General features: G+C 43.0%; 1 protein-coding gene across 1 annotated transcript; it reads right to left on the reverse strand.

Moving 5' to 3' along the window:
• Positions 1-262: 262 nt before the first annotated feature.
• LOC111260168 (uncharacterized) lies at positions 263-20,716 on the reverse strand. Its single transcript, XM_086968185.1, has 18 exons — positions 20,115-20,716; positions 12,979-13,159; positions 10,084-10,269; positions 9,595-9,699; positions 9,086-9,304; positions 8,292-8,464; positions 7,707-7,919; positions 7,089-7,524; positions 6,362-6,619; positions 6,055-6,247; positions 5,625-5,788; positions 5,051-5,377; positions 3,613-3,828; positions 3,192-3,294; positions 2,761-2,906; positions 2,363-2,551; positions 1,775-2,042; positions 263-1,564 (listed from the first exon to the last, which is right to left on the reverse strand). The coding sequence occupies exons 2-18, from the start codon at positions 12,985-12,987 to the stop codon at positions 1,170-1,172; spliced, it is 3,600 nt and encodes a 1,199-aa protein (XP_086824311.1). The 5' UTR covers positions 12,988-13,159; positions 20,115-20,716; the 3' UTR covers positions 263-1,169.
• Between the last annotated feature and the right edge of the window lie 54 nt (positions 20,717-20,770).

Raw genomic sequence — 20,770 nt, forward strand, 5'->3', positions numbered from 1 at the left:
TATATATATTAAAGTTTGTTTATGATTCAGCTTCTTCATTACAATAATAACTGTTATGCTCATCATTCATCATCATCATCATCATCATCATCATCACCGTACTAAATAAGGCTGCTGTTTCGCTTAATGGATGTATTATTTATATATCAGTATGATGTCCATTTGTTTTGGACTTGTCCACCAGCTGATCCGTATTTTTTTTCTATCACCTGTCATAGCCGCACGCCTGTTAACAGCTTCGGGTCCTTCATCAACGAATATGTTCTTCTTTTGTGGGCGATAAAATCGTCTATTGTGTTCGGCATTTGGCCGCGACGTCGTGCATCAGGAACAATTAGTTGAGTTTTCTTATTAGAAGCCTCACTGTTGTACTGTCACTAGCGGATCCGCCCATTCAGGTGGGCCGGTCGGGGCCGGAAGTCACGTTGCTCGGCACGCACGGTGCCCAGGAAAGCGCGCCAATGTTTTAACCATTCCAGCCGGTGGATTTAACGACGGTGTGAGAACCTAAGACATCGCTGTTACTTATCACCGTTTCATCGACGGGCGACTTAGCCCCGTGTGACAATTTTGGTATTGTACCTGTGACACCCCTCCCCGGCCAGCAACGATCTCAGCCATTTCCTCGCTTTTCTGACAAGTCAATCAAACCCGGACACAGCAAAGTCTCGAAACTATGCTCTTTCGTTTGCTCTCTTATGTTAAATGCTTCTTTCGAACAAAGCAAAGGCGGGGTACGATTTGAAGCATCTCAAGCACATCCATAAATTTTGTCATTTAGTGGCTGCGTCACTGTCGTCAGGAAAGCGGCGACAAATATCTTTCTGTGTCACAGACGCTTTCCGAATCGCTACGCGGGCGGGTCAAGTCAGGAACGTATTTTACATGAGTATAGTTCGCCTATAGAATAGTACAAGGAAATGCTCTTTCAATTGTATAGGAGTGTGCTAAGGGCAACTCGCGAATACGGCTACACTCAGTTTTTCAAAAATCGGCTGCTCCTATACCTCCAGCTTATGGCAATTCTCGGACATGCCAATAGGTATACATAGTATGTGCACTGATTTATTTCGAGACGAACCCGTCTGCTTTTATTATCTTGTGTATTAATTTATTTGTGTACTAGTTGCGTGTCAACTGTTGCATCATTGCATTTGGCACGAGCTGCATCACATCTGCGAATGGGGTTGGTTTTCGTCAGATGGTCGTACTTGTGCCATGATCGACGAAGGCATCGAGCCATTGTCATCTGTGCTACTTCGCTCATCGAAGGCGTTGAGCTGCGACGAATGTGCCGAACCAAGAGAAGCCACGTCCAACGGTAACTCTGGTGGTGGTGGCGGCAATTGGTCGAAGAATGACGCTGACATACCTGGGGGAATTGGTGCAACGACTATGGCTGCAGGCGTCGGATCCTCGCCGAAATCCTTTGTCCCACTATCGCAATGATACATCGAGTCGAAGCCGTCCGCAGAGCTGTCATGCACTATGATTCCGGCTGGATTCTCTTGCCGCTGGATGGTCACAAGCCGACGACTGCTATTTGATGGCGATTTTGATGCTTCTATGAGGTGCAACGATGCAATGAAAGAAACGTGATTTGTGCGCAGACGTAAGGCAGAAATTGAGAACGCGTTCAAAAGGAAATTATCATCTGCCTGTGGCCTTTGTCGCTGTTCGTGGAAAAATTAATGGAAGCTTTAATCGAATCGTCGGTGTGTACAATAGGTATAGTAAGTTATCATAAAGAAATAGCGCAGCATTGAAAACCGACCTTTTCGTGCGGACGTCGAGTTGTCGTCTTCAGCGGCAAAGGCTTTTCTCGCTAGAATCGACCCACTTCGCTGAACCTCATCTCCGTCCTTTGCCTCTAAACCCGAAGGCGTTTTATGAATACTGCTGATGGAATTGTTGGAGTTATGCGGGTTGGTTAGCGATTTGGTCAAGATCGTAAGTGAAGGTCTCCTTACAACGCAGGCTGAGAGAGAACGGCGGCTTACGCGGCAGCGCAACAATTCGCCGTCCTCCTCCAACATGTCGTCCTGCCAATAAATTAAGAGTTACTTAGGTCTGAAGTGTTCGACACAGTTCTCAAAAAAACTTAAACGCAAAGTTATCCGTGTAAGTACTGTAATCAAGAGGTATGCGTCAAATTAGGCTGAAAGAAGAACCACGACTGAAAGAAGAACCAACCTTACTGCTAGTACAAGGATTCATATTTTCATAGGTACTTACAGATGACTCATATATCTATTTTCTACAAAGAAGGACAATGCAAAATTCTGCTATGTAAAAGAAGACCTTTGATAGCTTTACTTGAGTGCCAAGTTGGTATTTACTAAGATTTTTGTTATTGACGTACTTCGCATCCTGTGCCCGGTGAAGCACCTTTCACTCTCTTAATTTCGCCAAGAATAAGTGTGAACTGCTCCCGAAGCGTTGACAAGCGTAACTCCATTTCGCGGCGCTCTTCGCCAGCAGGTTTTGCAACTTCTAATTGCTCTTGCAACTCTCCAAGCTCCACCTGGACACTCTGGAGTCGTTGGTGCAACTGTCCTCGTCGTAGTTGTGGTAAGGACATGCAATGAAGTAAGTTGAAAATATTATGTTTTAAACGTTTAGCCCTTAGCAACTTAATGCAACGATGTGCTTAACGAATGCCGTCACGTTTATGTCGGTCGATTCCTATGCAGTGAAGAGAAATAGTCTAAATAAATAAAGGCAATGGAATAGTAAAGCGCACGTAAATTCGGCCCGCACCTCTTGGATATCAGATACGGATCCTTCAGGAGAAAGTTCATTTTTGGTAATTGATGTTTTAACCTCCCCACTCCGGCCACGCACCAGCTGCGTCGTCGGGTGAGTGCGTTGTGAGCCTGACGCTAGCGACGAGATGGTCGCCAGTCCTATGGTTAACACATGAAACAATGCACTCAATGAAAGTAGCAAAAGAGAGAATTGATACTATTTTCACTAATATATATCGGACGATAGCAACGGAGGGACAGCTAACAAACATATCGCACTACTGCCAAAAGAAGGGTAAGCCGTACATATAAATCTATAATTTCTTTTTCACACTGTATCTTTTTAACTGTTGTCTAACTCAACTGTAGTTTTTATTAGTTCGATCTTAATATCAACAGACAAAAAACTTTAACAGACCCGTTAATTGAAATTTTTCCCCATACCTTGCTGTACTATCTGACTCTGCTGTACGTAACAGCCACTCTTCGCCTTCGAATGTTCGCCAGGAATGCGACGTGAAGCCAGTAGTTCACATAAGTGCTCAATCTGTAAGCAAAGCATCACAAGATTATCATCACAATTAACTTCATTCATATATATATATATAACAGTATCATAATGTACTCTAGAATTGATAGTTTTCCAACTTCAAATGCAATAACTCGCTAGTGTTGAAGCCTTTTTTCAGGAAGCCCTTAGTGATATTGACTTTTCCTCACATTAGGGCTACGCCCAGCCAATTTAAGCATATGCCACTCAATTCAAACCTAGTTTTTCAATAAAAAGAAACTGCCAAATTCTATTGTTCCATATTAAATGCTTGATCTATAATGTCGCTAGCTTGTTTATGTTTAACGTATTTACCTGTTTGGCAAATAATTTTATCAGCGTGTACGGCTCGGGCATGAGCGCCCTCTCCGCACTCACGCTAATCTGAAGACTCTCGCCGTAGCTGAGAAATGTGACACAGACAGGAATATCGGGCGAACAGCCCGTGAAAGCGACCATATTGTTGATTCTCTTCTGGTCCAGGAAGACGAACTCGAGCGGGCCGGGCATTGAGTTCACCAATGCAGTAACCTACGTAATATGAATAATGAGCAATGATTTTCGTACAAATCGTGTTGTTGGAACGTAATAAATTTGGTTTTTTTTTTACCTAATGAAAAGTGAATGGATTCGCTCGAACTCGAGTAACATCTTTTGCATCATTCGGCTTAATCCTCCGATCTTCTCGTATCTGTTGACATTGAAGTTTCAGGTCCTATTTTAAGGAATTCGTCCCACTAGGTTTTAGAACCTTTTTCGCTGTTAAATGTATGCTAACAAGGATCAGAAAGGGTGATGGTCCACTGATGCGAGCTCTGGAGAATACGGTGGATGTAAAAGGATTCTCCATTGACAGCTTTGCAGGACGCTTTGCACAGTTTTTGTCATGTACCGTGTAGCATTGTCATGGGGAAAATAGGCTACTGGGCTACTAGGTGGGTTACATCGATGTGAAGTAATCGCCCGCGACCGATATTCTGGGTAGAAAAATATTGTGGTTGCATATTGCTCAGTGCCGAACAAAACGCTCAAAGACGATGACAAGCCGTATTTTTTTTATATTCACTTAGTTCATGGATTATCGAAGCTCCTAATTTTTGAGTGAATTCCATACACCTAAAATGCCAATATATCAATAGTCATATCAGCGCAGTACATATTTTGCCTAATTCACGAATAATTTGCCAGTCGTATTCCTTCAAAAGTGACTTATATCGGTCCTTATCGGCTTGAAATAGCTGGCCGGACCGAGACGTCGGCATTTTCCTATTCCAAGATGCCACTTTTGAACTTCGAAAACCAGTTTTGAACAGTCCTTACGGTATACTGCATATCCCGTGCTGCGTCGGCAGCTGTTCGACCTGCGCAACAGGCAAAATAGGGTAGGTTTCGAAATGCACCTCTTTTACCGAGAACCACCATCTTTGATGCCTGTACTCGATATAAAATACAGTTCATTGCACAATTAAGTTCTAACGGGGTTCGAGGAGAAGCGCTGTCGAGTACATAAAGTAAACAAAAAGAAGCGGTAAACGGGAAAAGGAATATTGAAAACATTGAAAGGGCCCGTGATCTAGTCTAATATATTTAGACTGCACTAGCATGAAACATACACGTATAAAAATAGCTTTAGGGTTTACCTTTCCTTTAAATCTGCCTATACTGTGCAAATACAGTAGCCCGCCTTAGGGACCTACCGAATTTAAGTTTAACGAGAATGGTCCCCCACCAGAATTACGGTAGTATCGCCTACCTTTCGGTTGTACCAGGATAAAATACAGTGTGCCCATCGATAGGGAAGCATAATGAGCAGAAACTGCAAAAAGCCAAACATGGTCAGGGGATCGGAGGAGCATTTCAGGTTGTCCATCTCTTGGCGAACGGCCCATAGCCGGGGGATGGCACCTTCTGTGCTCGTCGGTAGTTTGATGAGGCACGATGAAAAACGAGTACCCAGTGGTGCACCGGCAGACGAGTCAGTGTGCACACCGCCCCCCGAAGACGACATCGATAATGTCATTGGCACGAGTGGGGATGACACCGGATTCGGCTCCGGCCGCAAGTCTACCGGAAGGTTGACCTACCGATTCATTATAGAAATATTAATGTTTATGCGTGTACGAAGCAAAGAGTAGCTAGCATTTGCTGCTTTTTAATATTATTTTTCATTATGATTGCCTCACAACCATGAACAGCTTTTTTTACGGTAAATCGACGCTAAAAGTGGACGAGTGTGTCATGAACTTGATAAGATCTCGTATAATTTTCGTAGCTACTGTTAATTAGATTTCGGAACACTTCTAGCTTAAAGAGTCTCGCCTGCCTACCTTGATGTCAGGCGGATTACTGATGCCCTGCTTCTGCATGTAGCTGCGCAAAGCGCCGCTGATAGCAGTGAGAAGGACGTCATTTAGTGTGCTACGGGTCACCCTCTTTATTCGCATCACCTGCTCAAGAGAAAGGTCTCTGCTCCACGCTATGGACCTCTCACCTGAAATGATGTTATGCCCCCGATACCTTGTTCAGTTCAATTGAATCTTGTGCGACGCTTTAAGATATATATCAGGTTGCATTTACCGCGTAGATTTTACCACGTCAAGTCCATCTATCCTCATTTTTAACGCAGCCCATATTCACACGGTATGATTATTAGATGAGTTCGACCGGCATCGCTAGCGTGTGCTAACATAATCATTTTCTTACATATATAGAATTACTCGCACAACATAATAGTAGCATCTCCTCGCTCATACTCACCTATAAGCTTATCGTACTTGCCTCTCCTAAATATATTACAATCAGGCTTGGATGTCAAGTTTAGGATGGCTGCTAGTGGCCCAATCAAGATGGCCTTTAAGGTGTTCAGGGCAAGATGGGAGCCTCCGAAACGTGGCTTAAAACGGCCACAGGAACGAGACTGAGCTCCGTCAGCTAGATGGTTGCATAGCACCTAAAGTAAATCGCAGAATAACAATCAAATGGGGGGCGCACATGACTATAAGATTGCAATACTTAACGAAGTATAAACCCGTCCATTAACCAAAAAGTCAATAGGCTGGATTACCTTGAGTAGTGAAATGCCGTCTGTGAGGACCTGGTGCACTCGCACAACGAGCACTGTCTCTTGGCCCCAGTTATAGTTCGACAAAACGCGGATATCCCACAAGGGCCGATCCGCTGCCATACCCTTAGACATTAACGTTGTCAGGTATGATGTTAGTTGCATGTAGTCCCGCAGAGGTTTGTCGTCTGCCAAAACGTGGCGCTCAATTCGAAATTCGTCATCATCTAGCCAACAGAAACCTCCAACCTGCGGTACGATCTAGAAGATATTGTATAACAACACAAACGAATTTTCGGTCAGATATATCGTTAAATTTGTTAACAAAACAAAATGTCAAATAGATAAGCAGATGCATCCTTATGAATTTTCTGGTAAAATTATCCCGGAATAGTTTCTGCCTCATGCCATCCCATTGTCTGTGTGTGGCATACATCGTAGAGAAAATATTGTAAGGCAATAGAATTTATAGAGGATTATTTTCCTTAGAGTAATATCAGAAAAGATACGTCTGAATGATAAATGGACCGCAAGAAACCTTTGATTGGTGCCGTGTGGCTTCATAAGTCGACGTCATTAAACTTGGCGTTGTTGCCAAGGGTTTTTAAATATTCAAAGGTCGTTGGGTTCTGCCGCTTTCACCACTCGAACTTGATAGCAGCATTACACGTATACAATTGAATAATGTACATTTGAAGCTAGTGTATATAATAAATGCGACAATGCAAACCTTTTTCATGAATCTGCGGAAGACTGGTCTACCCCGTTCATTGGTACGGTCCAGGATTCTGTCATGTAGATGGTTGGCTAGAGTCGCCGCGTCGAGACCGGGCTCCATAAAAATGAGACAATGGCCAATGTTGTGGTTGAAATGAGCATCATGTAGCCACAAATTATCCATGGGGCTGACGAAGCGCGGTCCTGTTGAACCCACGCCGTTTTCGTCCTGGTGCTCTTCGCACAAGACACCTTCTTGGCACGCAGCGCAGCTCTTGCACGTATGCCTAGTGCAGAACGCCAACGGTAAAAGTAAAAGCATGCCAGCGACCAAGGGAAGGCCCGTTAAAAGGCTGACACTCATTAACAGTAACGAACTGAGTATTGACGCTGTGGCGGACCGCTCTGCAGGATGTTTGAGCAAAGCGATTGGAGCGCTTTGTAAGTATCTGTACGGACAAAGATATAGACAAGAGAGTAAAGATCGATAAAACTAAATCAATAGACATTGTTCGACAAAATATTGTTAGTTCTTGAAGAATCGTCGATCTGCTATAACGTCTAGTCTATTCATTTGTGACAAATTAATGAATTGGATAATTATTTCTAGAGTTTTTTTTAATTTGCTTACTTCGGAACTTTCTTCTTCTTTTTGCGCCGTCCACGGCCCTTCTTTTTCTTCCGTTTGTTGCTAGCTAAAAAGCCTTTTGACGAACGGTCTTCGATGTCTAAACCTCGCTCCAACTGTTGTAACTTCTCCTCCTGTAGGATTGCCACTGTTTTGATGTCTAAGCCTATTGCAGTTGAGCTGTTAAGTTTATTGTTCATGATGAGCTCACACATCCTGAGATCGTGACAGATAAATAGATCAATAGATAAAGTTAGTTGGAAAAAACGCGCATTACATAAATTTAATGATAACCGTACTTTCATTAAACACACGTGAATCGTATAATGGACAACTTCCGAAGTTTGACTTTTCTTTTAGCAAGGACCGTATACTCAATTGACGGAGGCTAGGTTGCCACATCCAAAACCAAATATGAACCTGGAAAATAGTTTCAGGAAATATGTGTGATAAGGGTTCACTTGGCTACTAGAAATAACTTCTTCAAGCATAAGGGTTCATGGATAAATTTTTTTTTGACTTCTGGCAGACCAATCTTACTCAAAAAAAATGTGCAGAACCTTTCAATCTTATGAAATTTGAACTCACCCGTCTCCAGCAAGCGATCCGATATGGTGCCCGCGTCCAGCTTCGTCGTGATTCGCGTTAGCGTTCATGGCACACTCGGTCTTATTGCAAATAAGCTCCGAATCCTCGGAGGAAGACGAAGATCTATCAGAATCGGAATCTGACGACGACCCAGAAAGATGTTTTGCGAGGCTCTGGAACAGGTAAAATCGATATATCGATTTGAAAAACCACCCTGGATTCAGAGTGGGAGTACCATTATCACACTGTGTTAAAAGGCCTCGACATTAGTTGGACCAGGTCTATTCTGTATCAAAAATGCTTGCGCCGGACATACGCTTAACCCATCTCTTCTTAAGTATGAGACCCATTTTTATAGCATTTTTTGGCAGGCCATAAACAAATCAGAATTTCCCATTCAGTTTTATACCTTACTTAGTTCAGCTTGGTTATGAACTCTTGCAGCATTGTTCTTCTCACGCGCGCGGGTTTACGGCGCATAAGCACTATAAGCCGAGATCAAATCAGTCAATACGTATCTTCTCACTACTCGAGACGAAATTAAAGATAATAGTTGGTCATGAAGGCTCTGCGAGTAGTTTCACGAATAAAATTTGCAGCAATTTCTCCTTAATCAGGATATGGCACGCCATAGTGCACACCCGTTTTGTGTAAATAAAGCTGTCATTCAATTATGTATGGTATGCATGAGCTTGCCAACTATCCATCTGCATCAAGATCGATCAAAACCCTAAATTAGAAGCCCAGTTCTTATCCAGCACATATAGTTACTACGGCGACTTGCTAACACATACTCCTTTGATATCGACGAGACTGTGCCGATGCCGCCTGTGAGCTCTTCGATGCTGCGGCCTCTGATGCGAGTGTTGAGCGTGCGAATGTTGTCTCCTATGTCCATGCGGCGGTAGTGCCATGTTCACGGTAACAAAAACCGACGCTGGTGGTACGGGAGGTGCATGTGGTTGTGGAGGCAGAGCTCCCACCCCCACATTGCCAGAGACTTCATCGATCGTCTAGTAATAAATAACAAATAATAGAATTTAACGTAGATCACATCGAAATCGACTATTCAGTATACAATACAGCATATCCAATCCGGTATCTGTATAAACGGCCGTGTCCTGAACTCGGACATATTGTATGACTAGATGTTCCCGCTAACCAAATTCTATGTAGAAATTTACACATAACAGGGCTCCCTCGCAAGTAATAGTAGTAATCAAAGTAATAAAATGCCTCTTTTTAGCTGGGTTGAATAATAATAGTCGTGAGCGTTTCTCGCTCTTTGTTTTATCCGTTGCACCTGAAAGACGGGTGGTTGAGCTGGCAGCGGTGGAGGTGCTCCTGGCGGAAAATCCTTGTCCTGGGCTCGGTTAATCAAATTATTGAGCAAGGTTCGTTCCCGGCCCTGAAAGCATGCACACTTGATTGTTGAAATTGCCAATCCGATGGATCAACTCGTCTAAGAAAAAGAGAAAATAATGACTATCTTGGAAAAAAAAGATTATTTACAATTTTTATCTACTTCTGCCCTATCTAATTGAATATGTGGATTCGAAGTCTCATACTGATTCAGTGAAGTACCACTTCAAATGGCTGGTTCCTTCTAGCGTAAAACGAAGTGTATCTAGGCCCAGTTTTGACACTGGAGCATCACGTATTTCTGAGCTTAGTAAGCGAATACGTTACCGCTTGATCACGAGGACCTTGCCCCATCTGCATCCTTTCCTTGTTTACCTATTCAAATATAAATTTATATATACATATAAATGTGCCCATTTATTGCTATTACCTGAATGAGGTGATCAACTTCGTCGACGTCCGCTTCATCGGCGTTGATGAATAGCTCTTCCGATGAGCGTGTTCCAGCCACACCGCCGGCGCCGGTGCCTCCTCTGCCGGGACTTGTCAAACCGCCGTGCTCCAACCCTCCAGCGGCCTCCGGCTCCGCCATCCCCGGTTCCGAGTTCACCGACAGCTGTAGAAATAGTCAACAATATTTGTAGTAGCGCTAGCTTAACTTAACAGCATAATGTCATATCGTATCATAACGCCTGAATTCACATCAGACAGTAATGTCAGTTAGCTAAAACCAATGGAAAGGCATTTCTCTGCGATTATCATTAGGGCTCAGTAACAATAAGGCGGATGCAAGAAGAATCTATGCGATGCTATAGAGAACTGTGTAGGTCGTAGAGACCCAATGGGTAAATAGCGATGCAGTGAATCGAATAAGACCTGCTCCACTCCTCGACTGGATCTATTCATGATCGCAGAGCCAGGAGACGCTTGTACGACAAGTGATTATTACCTGCGGTAAACCCAGCGGTAGTTCCAATTGTCTTAGCAGAAGTTGCTGTAACCGTGTGCGGAATTAGAAGCATTGATGTAGAAAAGTTATTCTCAGACTTCGTCATATATTGTCATACTCTCTACAGCGAACTGACCCGTAACGTTTGTGTAACTAAGGCGTTACCGAGCCAATTATATGGAAGGTATATGATCCATCGCTTAATTCGGTCAACAGCAGCGGCGGCTGAAACGGCTTTAGCTTTGCCGTAATTACAACGCGTGTTAGATTAGGGGGCAACATATTTAAGAGAAACAGTTGGGACATAGCAGAATGTGTGTTGGCCCAGCTTAATCAAATACAAGAACGCTAGCAAACACTCGGTCCCGAATACAATGCAGAAACCACTCGAAGTCGTTCCGAGCGGCTCAAGCGGGTATCTTCAGTTAGTTGGTATCACCTGAACGAAACGAATACAATCTATGGACTTACACAATATAGGACTGTAGGTATGTAATGTTATTTCTCTTTTAGATGATAATGCTTCCGTTTCTATAGCTACTGCTACCGCCACAAGTGATCACCCACGCTCTGTCGTCCCTTGCTGAGCGTCACCTCAGCGTCGAGGATCCAGCAAATGCCGCTGACGACTAGGGGCGGAAATAGCTTTATCTCTCAGACTGATGCAAATGTTAGAGCGAGTATGCGCATAGCCTAGAACGAAAGTGTGACTTTGTCACGCGTGTACTACTGCTTCCATTAACTTATTTCTCTAACAAAAACGGAGAGGGTGAAATGGAACTGCGACGCAGTTAAATTTCTGCGACGATAACGACAAAGACAACAGTGGGAACGTAAGTGCTTGGGAAAGCTAAGCTAGTAATAATAATAATCATTATAATGGCGGCTCGTTTCAATAAATCTCTCATTTACCGAAATCGTTTTCGTATCGCAAAAACATTTCATTGGGAAATTAGTTGTTGTCATTTGAAAATTGCCTATGTCGGCAATAATCGTTTATAGCGCCGTTCTGAATTGCGAGCGATCATGTGATTGATTCGAAAACCGGAGAAAAGTACCAGCGACACCAGAATTGAAAAAATACCACGCACTACTGGCACCAATAAATCATAGAGAGTGTGTAAGTTGTTAAATAACCAAAATAACTATAGAGTCTAAAGCGGTGTTAAGATCATACTCATGCACACGCTCGCTGATTCCTGTCCTTTCGAAGTATTCATACACGTTTTCTCATCCTACATGCCTCTTTTCATCTATTTCAGGTTTTCTAGGGGCTGGGCCTAGCATCGGCTATGTCCACCTGTAGTTTATCTATCGTTATTATATAAAGTACAGTATACCATAACAAGCATGATCTCGCTCTTCTAAATACAGTCAACGGTAGATCTATAACGGCATATCATTTTACAGCATGTAAACAAACAGGATTTATCTTGTCGTATATTGTAGACCGTCTATGCGTTGGACTGTTACTTTTACTCTATCTAATGATAAATTAGGACAGTTCAACAATTAAAGCCGAATTCCATAATGCGGGATTCGCTTGCCCTATTAATTCCCATCTCATAATGTTAGGCTGTTACAAGTGACTCCCGCAGATTCTGAAATTGAACGACTTTTGAGTTATGCTCCACGGACGAAATTCGTTTGACACTTTTAGAAACTTATGAGGTTTATCCCAGTTGAAATGTGTTCAGAAAGAAAAACAGCCTCTTATTCCTGAAATCAACGTTCAGTGGTTAAGTCTTTGTATCTCGAAGGCGATAGAGGTGCAAGTACGTTAAGACGTTAAGCAAGGAGACCCTAAGTGTTGAAAACCAGCGAGAAGGTAACCTTGTTGAGATTCGAATGACAAGAACGCATTGCCGAGATCGAGTAAGTTTTTCACAAAGGTAGAACTTGGCGTCTAAGGATCCTGTCGTCCATTTCACATGTAACGTATTACAGAATGATAACCTGAACGCTGAAAATTAAAAAAATAGGTAAAAGAAAAATGGGTCTAGCTAGTTGGAAGTGCGTGTAGTGTGTCCTACAAACATACTACACTATCAACTTCGAAAAGCCATAAATAGAAAAGTTACATATAGGAACGTGAATTGCAGGTATATAGCTGTCTATAAGTAACGAGCGTTCTGGAAAAAAGTGTGTAAAAATAGAGTAGAGTGCCTCTAACACATATTATAGGATCGTGGTTCTAGCCCGCCTAGTTCAAAAGTTAACCAATTTCAAAGTCTGCCGGATTCGCTCGTAACAGTCTAATAACGCTAACAGCAATTGCCAATTAAAAACATCTATAGGATAGCCTTAATCTAAGCCCCTTCAAAACAACCAGCAATAAAAGATGACGAGTTTGTCGATTGATTGATTGTAACGCACCTGAGACATGGCTGGCGACTGGTCCTCCAGCCTTAGGACAATCGATCTTCTCCTGTAAGACAGCGTGTGGCCGTGTTGAAGGCCTATATTGTGAAAGAGGCAAGAGCAAGTAGTTTCGCTCGGTGCATCAGACGGCGCCGACAAACGCCAATCTTCTATAATTAGTCATCCTGCTGTTTAACTGTAATGTAACAAATAAGAACGCAAATCAGAGTATGTTAGCACTGCGGACAAAGCACCAAATGGGTTTTTTGGCCAGAGTAAGGAAAATGTGTTGAGCAAAAGGGGCAGCTAAACAGAAAACTATCGTAGGTTGTAAAAGAAGATAATTTACAATTTTTTTTAACAGGTTAACGTGTAAGAAACGTTTTTGAGCCACAACCTCGGATGTTTGACACAGTGATGTGAGGCCTTAGCGAGCATTTTCTAATCGTACTATCCACTAACTTTACACGTTTCTCTGACTGTGGTTCGGTGTGGTACGACTCAACTCAGTCTGCACATTTTAAACACATTCGGTAAAGCAACTGAGTGATAGTGATCAAATGCATCATAGCTAACCTTGTTTAAACGAAAAACGTAAATAACTGTGAAGTCTTTTTCATTGCCAGACAGTGGCAACAATGTGAAGGTAACCTACGTACGGTTAATAAGCATAAACCTCAATCTATATCTGATCTTGCGACTATACTAGCTTCGCACTTGTGCCATACTTATAACTTGAAATTAGTTTATTTTTCAAAAAACCTGTTCAAATGAATGTCGCAGACATAGCAAAGTAAGGAAATTTTTTTTGTCTTTTTAAGACATATTTTTGACCTATTAGCTTTTTTCCCGATTGTTTGTGAAACCACTTCCAGTTAAGAGTCGTCGTATGCCTGACGGTAGACATATTTTATCAGCGACGAAAAAAATTCCATTGCCACTTATCAGAGACTGACAGCAGAAGACTCAAGAGCAATTTGATAAGCAATGTTACTGAGTGCAAAATTGACCCACACTACATATAGGCTAGCTGCGATAGGACAATTCACCGCAGTGGTTCGAAAAGCTCTATGTGCCCACATTGAGTTTTTCGAACAGGTGCTTTTCTTAGCTTATATATCCAGATCCAACGGGCCGAATTTGCAACATTGATGTTCTAGCTTATTCTCGAACCATCTCGCAGGTTAGGTAACGTCGGAAGGGACATTGACCTTTCTGTCTCAGTATTCTAGCCGAAAAAAGCACATCCCTGGATAGGAAATGTTGGGCCTCGAACGCTTTGCTTCGTCAGTACAAACGCAACAGCTGCGCTCGTATAGACATATTTATTTTGTGTCATTTTAAGTACCTGATTGCTAGTCGCATAGTCCTAGTATATTGTAAATACTTTAAAAATTGGTCGACTTCTCTTGCGCTAAGTTTGACCGATAATCCAGAAAAGTCCAGTGCATGTCGTCATGGACTGATTTTAGAGTTAATAACTAGTATTTAGTCGCCTTTTCAAGGTATAGAAATAGCTATATATTTATAGTCAGTGATCATGTCGTTGACAGGAGTGACCTGCAATTGAATAACAATCCATATTGTTAAGTGAATTTTGCTCATTATTAACGGTCCAAGTAAAAGGCCTGGATTCATTTTAGCGTTCACGACAGCTCCTCCTCAAATATCCATCGATTATTTGGGTACAGTTCATATATCATGATAAGAGTAATAGTCAGTTTGCCCTCAATGCTCTACCAACGTTTCAGAGAGTCCTGTGGGCAAAGTTAACTTTGTTCGCTAAACACGAAGACAACTGCTTTTCGGAGCGAATGATCTGTTCAACAGCAGTAATTCGGGTATTTGTAGTGGGGTAGCAGCAACTACTGCACAGCATCGCTCGTTCAGGCGTCATTAGCCGCTGGGCTTAAGGACTGCAAGTGGTCATTTTATTGAGAGCAATTTTACGACAACAATGTGTCGCTAGTAGATAATCTGCTAAATGTCAAACAGCCATAAACGCGCTGTTGCGCTAATAAAATCCTATATAATACATTTAGCCCAGAGAAGCAACTGCCCCCTGCACGCCGTACCCCCCAGCTCCTAAATTTACGCATGAATTCGGCGGTGGCGACAACACCCACTGAGTGATATAGCAGTTAATCTATTGTTCTAATTGTACCTCTTCCACACGATACGTGATAGAAAAGGCCTAGATAACAACAACTGCAGCTACGGCGAAAATGCGAATCTTTTACGGTACTTAATTCTACGATAATTTAACGCCAAGGTGAACAATATGCCCGTTTTATGCCGATGAATTATGTGTACAATAATATTGCGGTAAAGACACACTACCATTCAGATCTGCGTCATAGAAAGTGTGCAACGGTGACAACTGGCCAACGGCGTAACGCTGCGTAGATAGTCATATCGTAGTCTGTTTCCGTGTGCCTTTCTATAAAGGATCCTTTGTATTGCCCACAACATAAATTTGTTAACCGCTTGCTGGCCTGCGAACGGGAGCGAGCTGTTGCACTTTTAGCATTCAAACAGGTTGATGGCAGCCTTTATTCGTGCCCAATAGAGATAGATTAGGCAGCCATTAGGTTTTCTTCCTTAGGAACTAACTGGCCCACCTTCCTATTAGGTTATTAAACTAACTAATTTCCAGCAACCGAAACCGTATGGAGCAGCCATTAACATCGCCAAAATGGAATTTCTACTGGATTTTCTGGCCACGACCTATACTTGTTTAGAGCGGTTAGTCTGATGTTAATTTACTCTGTCGTGTTTTGTCTCCGCACATTAAAACTCCATAACCGTAACAGATCTGACGTAAGCCATCAAACTCATATCTGGCGAGAAGGCCATTTACCGTGGCCACAATGGTATGCATCGAGACGATCTTCTATTACAGGTTCCGGTACAAAAGAGTACTCAAAACATGTCGTTCATCCTCTGTTTGCAGACATACACTTCATTAGGTTTTGTAAACGAATAATTTTTATAAGCAAATCAAAGAAGGAAGATTTTGCAAAATTTCTTCTAATACACATCTATGTACTCTAACTAAACAACTATTACAAATTCGCAAATCTTGACTGCTCAACCAGTGGAACGACCTTTAATTGACGCCTGCCTCAAGCTTAATATAGCTACTGTCATATCCCTTCCGTTAGCCTCCATGGAGAAAGTGTGACGCTTTGATTTGCCCGCGAAATCATCAGGTCCGGTTGAAGCAAATCATGTCAAGACGCGCTTGGCTTGTTTTACGCTGAGGATTAAATCGTTCTTGATTTATATTTGTGAGAACGCCTTTTGTATTAATACGAAGTAATGCGGGCCAAACCGTTTCTCGTCGGCGGTCGCTCATAGCTGTTTTTACTATTCTCGTTCCCAACATATTTCCTACGACCATGCACAAATAGTGTATTTCTTTCTCCCAGGAGTAGTCAATTATGATGATTAATTGTTGTTTCTACCGTTTTCCGCGAAACATTTTATCACGTTTCGAAAGTGCCTGATGGGGTACTATTATCGCTCCTGGCGAAACACAGTAAAGAGGTACATTTGTTCATAAACAACAAGGGTAAGCTACGTGCGATCACAAATGGTTTCCTCGTTTGCCTTTTCTGAAATCTTATGCTTTTCTGTAACGTGTAACAGTTTGGCGTAGCTGAATCGATAGGTTTGGATAGTTTTCTAGTTTCTAGCTTTTCGCACGGGGAAACGATGCGTAATCGTGGAAAATATGAGACTGCTCCGCAGATGGACACGTTAATTAGATGCTATCTAGTCAACAATAGATGTTATCACAACGGTTGATGACCAGTGTTCGATTCGCTTCCCTGAAAGCCGGTCCGGCAAACACATATATGGCTATCCCCTAAAATTGAACAAAGCCAATACAAGCTTTTTGTTGACTTGACAACGTTGCTTTTTGCGACTTAAATAGGGACAACTGACACGTTGTCACTGCACCAACATCAGAAGCCTTACCGAACTTTGCCACAAAGCAACCGAACTGACCATCTCATAGTTCAGACAAGAGAACGCGTGAAATCTTATGACAACGTCTGATAGCGAAGTAACCTAATATGAGATTTAAGGTGGGAAAGGAACAAATACCGACGTAAGAAGACAGAGCGTACACTGAAAATGTTCGCTACAGAAAAGCGATATAGGGCGGCGTTGTTTTACAAGGGGCCGGGTTAGTAGCGCACCAGCAGGTTTCTCTAACTTGCTAGTTGTTGTTACGATTTGGCGCACAATTTGAATCAAACAAACAGATTTGCAAAAAATAGGGGACTGAGTATTTTGTTTTGTACATGGGACAAGCGTCGTCGAAACACGGCATGCACTTTCGCCGCATTTTTTCCTGCATCAAATTGTATCTAGTCTATTTAAGAAAATGGCTGATATATTACTATGCATTACAGTAAGTAAATGCTTGAAGTAAATACATAAATCATCTATCCGATTTCACCATGACAATGGGACATTCTTTTTTTTGTATATTCGTTGGTTATTTTAGTTCAGATCATTATGGACCAGCGAACTGTTACCGAACCGGCATGTCAAACATTTGATACACTGCCGAAATGGTATCGAAAATTAGAGGCACTCCCTGACTGAGCTTAATTATTTGTTCGGGCTAGGTTTACCTTTAAACACTCTTTTTTATTTTTCAAAATGAACTTACGCTTTTCTACATACTTCGTCAAGCATAACATCGGCCTCAAAGGTACTCTTGGTTTAAAATACTTTTTCCAATCCACAGGGTGTCTTCCATTATTCGGCTTGATTCCGGATTCCAAATCTTGTTTCTCGGCCTTCCGAAAAGACAGGCATTTTCGTTGAGAAACATAGAAGTTGAATAGGGAAATTTTTCATTTTAAGAGAATGCCATATCTAACCTCACTTTCTTCTGGATATATATATGTTTAGAAGACAGCACCCGCAACTCTTCCAATAATAACAGTTGTTTGAATTGATTTCTAAGTACCAGTTTGGGTCTTCTGAATTGGTTTTCATGTACCAACTACATCTAACACTATGTCTGACTCGAAAAAAGTACGAGCGTATAACAGCTAACATGACAAGATATTGTTGTTTAAAAGTAGCCGCCAGCAATGCAGCTCAGCATTTCAGAATAGTGAGTTCCTTCGAGATGTAGAATAAATTGCCGGAGCAACAAAGCTAAACTGTAAGCTATAAATTGAGCGAAGCCCGAGGGCAGAAATTAATTTCTTGTTTCAGTCTCAGCGTACGTATTTACACCAAATATAATACCACTTAACAATTAGAGCTGTATTGAAATTCACATTGTTTAACATACAACTAAAAAAATATTCTGGCACAGGTGCCTGAAACCACTCGAAGTTCAGTGACATCCGCTCGCGTGCGGAGTAAGCGCAGATGGGCACACAAATGTGTTCTTAGGTTTTGTCTACCCCGGGCGTTGCGGTTTCCGGGGTAAAAGGAAGGGCGGCCATTACTTACAGAAAGCGACCAAGCCGGCAAAGACAAAGCGAACAGATCCCACCGACGTGTTGTAACCAGGGCTATATAGACTCCATTGGCATGAAGCCCGGGTGATTAGAGTGTAATCCCATTTTGGTGCAATAATAATATGTCTTGACACTTGGTAATAGAGATTGTGTGACACACCACCCTTCGCCCCAAGAAAGACAACTTCCAGTAAGTGTACGCTGTACAAAACACCTTACTTAATCTGCAAAAAGACCCAACCAAGCAAGATGAACAAAATGCAAACTTTTAACAACTTATGTGCACGAGCATCGGCAGCGACCATGCATTACAGCAGTTCTCGACATTCACAAGGACGCGTGCGGAGTTACGCAGCTGACAGAAGCTAGCCGAAATTATCGAGATCAGCGACCGCACTGCTTCAATAAATGTTTGACGCGAGATAGCAATCACTATGGGCCTGAGATTGCCCTTAGCATATTATATGTTTTATTACGAAATCTCAGCACTTTAACCTGCAGCGACACATAATACCGTCTACTTACACACACACAAATACAGACTCTGCAACGATACTCGGCCTATTCCGTCATTGGTTTCTCACTACCACTGCCGCCGCCGCCTGCAATCTGGACTATTGCTGAATCACTTGAATGACAACGATTCGCGCCACCTCACAGTTGTTGTGCACAAATCATACGTGTGCCTCAAAAGACGATCAGGTACGCCCGTTACTGAGCGCAAGACGCACACCGCGTCGCTGTTTTTTTTCCGTTTCTTCGACCCGGGAAGGATAATATGCGTCAAGCTGACGAATAAACCAGCTTGACCAACTTAAAACTCCATGGATGGAACTAAAACCGATGGACTCGACAGGCCAATGAGCTCGTCGAGTTCTTGTACCCCATGTCATAGATGAAGGCGAACTGCTAAGTAAACCTGTACGTTTCCTTTGACCAATAACATCAATAGCGCACAACCAATGTTGTTTCATGGATATGCAACTCAACACACACTCACATCTATCTAAAAAGCGGCACAGATCATGTCAGTAACGAAAAAAATTCGCCGTTCTCGACAACCGAAAATGCCGCTACTGCTGGCCAAACCGTGCGCTAGACATCCCACTGTTTCATCACTGTCCTTCTTTAGAATCAATGTCGTCCTACGAAAGAATGGCGGCACTCTCATACACAATCTAAATCCACTATGTATTTTACGATAGACTATGTGTACTGGGTAGCCTCTCGAACGTAGTTCAAATACGTTTCGCCGTCGATAAGCTGTGCCACCATCGCCGTTAGCATCACCACTAGGACAAGTAACACCGCAGGCGCTACCTCGTCCTCAGACGAACTACGTATAACTTGGGGCAATTCGGGCTGTTTCCTGTCTCTCTCTCTCTCTCTCTATCTCTCTCTCTCTCACTCGCCCTCTGTCTCCCTCCCTCTCTCTCTCTCTCACGCACTCGGTTGTTCCTCACACGTTTAGATCAAGTCGATCGGACACACTTTTGAGTGATATAGCACTCTTACTCGATGCCACTCTACCCGTTGCTACGGCTTTCGTTCTCTCTCATTCCGTTTTCTTTTTCTTGCAGCGGCAGCAATAGTAGTGATAACAGCATCAACGCGGTTTGTATTGACGTCGTTCAGACGAAGCATCGAAAAGCTCACCTCAACCCTCAGAAGCGCCACACCACGCAGCAGTAGGACAACAGTTCCTAGGGTGCCCACACACAAACTCACGTTTCCACGACCGCTGGCTGGAATATTATCCTTTTCTACTTTTTCGGTCTTCGTCGTCTTCGCCGTCGTTCAGTTGACGGTGGCTGTGCGTTTTCTCGTACTGGGGCTTGCCTGTACACTTTCGCGCACAGTGGTGGCAGACGAGCAGTGCCAGGGAGGTACCAGTAGAGGGCGGCTGCAGCCAGTGGGGGAGTACATCGGAGCCGCTAACTCGACCGGGCTCTCGTTGCACTCAGTGCACTCACTCGCGGACAGAGAAGCAAGATGGCGCCTGCGGCGGCGGCAGCAAAGTGGGATCCATGGCAAGAGAACCTCCCTGAGAAGAAAGAAATCGTTTTGGCACAAAGGGACAACGGGCATAGCAAGGGGAAAGGAGTTATAGGGGTGCGGGACTAAGGGGCGAGGGTGTGGGTGGCAAACAGGCGCGCGTGCTTTTATACACATATAATTGAAACATCCACATACAGCCACACTAGAGCAGAGGCAGTACGCGGCAAGAAGGTGGCATGGAGGCTCAAACCGACAAATATCCGTGATAGACGCATGCACAGTGGAATCTCACAGCCCCAGAACTTCCGGAGAAT

This window comes from Varroa jacobsoni, unplaced genomic scaffold (genome assembly GCF_002532875.2).
Source record: "Varroa jacobsoni isolate VJ856 unplaced genomic scaffold, vjacob_1.0 scaffold_406, whole genome shotgun sequence".
NCBI classification, from domain to species: domain Eukaryota; kingdom Metazoa; phylum Arthropoda; class Arachnida; order Mesostigmata; family Varroidae; genus Varroa; species Varroa jacobsoni.

Excerpts from the sequence above, each read along its gene's own strand:
- LOC111260168 (XM_086968185.1), bottom strand. Across the intron at positions 9,700-10,083 it reads AAGTTGATCACCTCATTCAG|GGCCGGGAACGAACCTTGCT; the intron begins GTAATAGCAATA and ends GCATGCTTTCAG. Across the intron at positions 6,248-6,361 it reads ACGGCATTTCACTACTCAAG|GTGCTATGCAACCATCTAGC; the intron begins GTAATCCAGCCT and ends GATTTACTTTAG.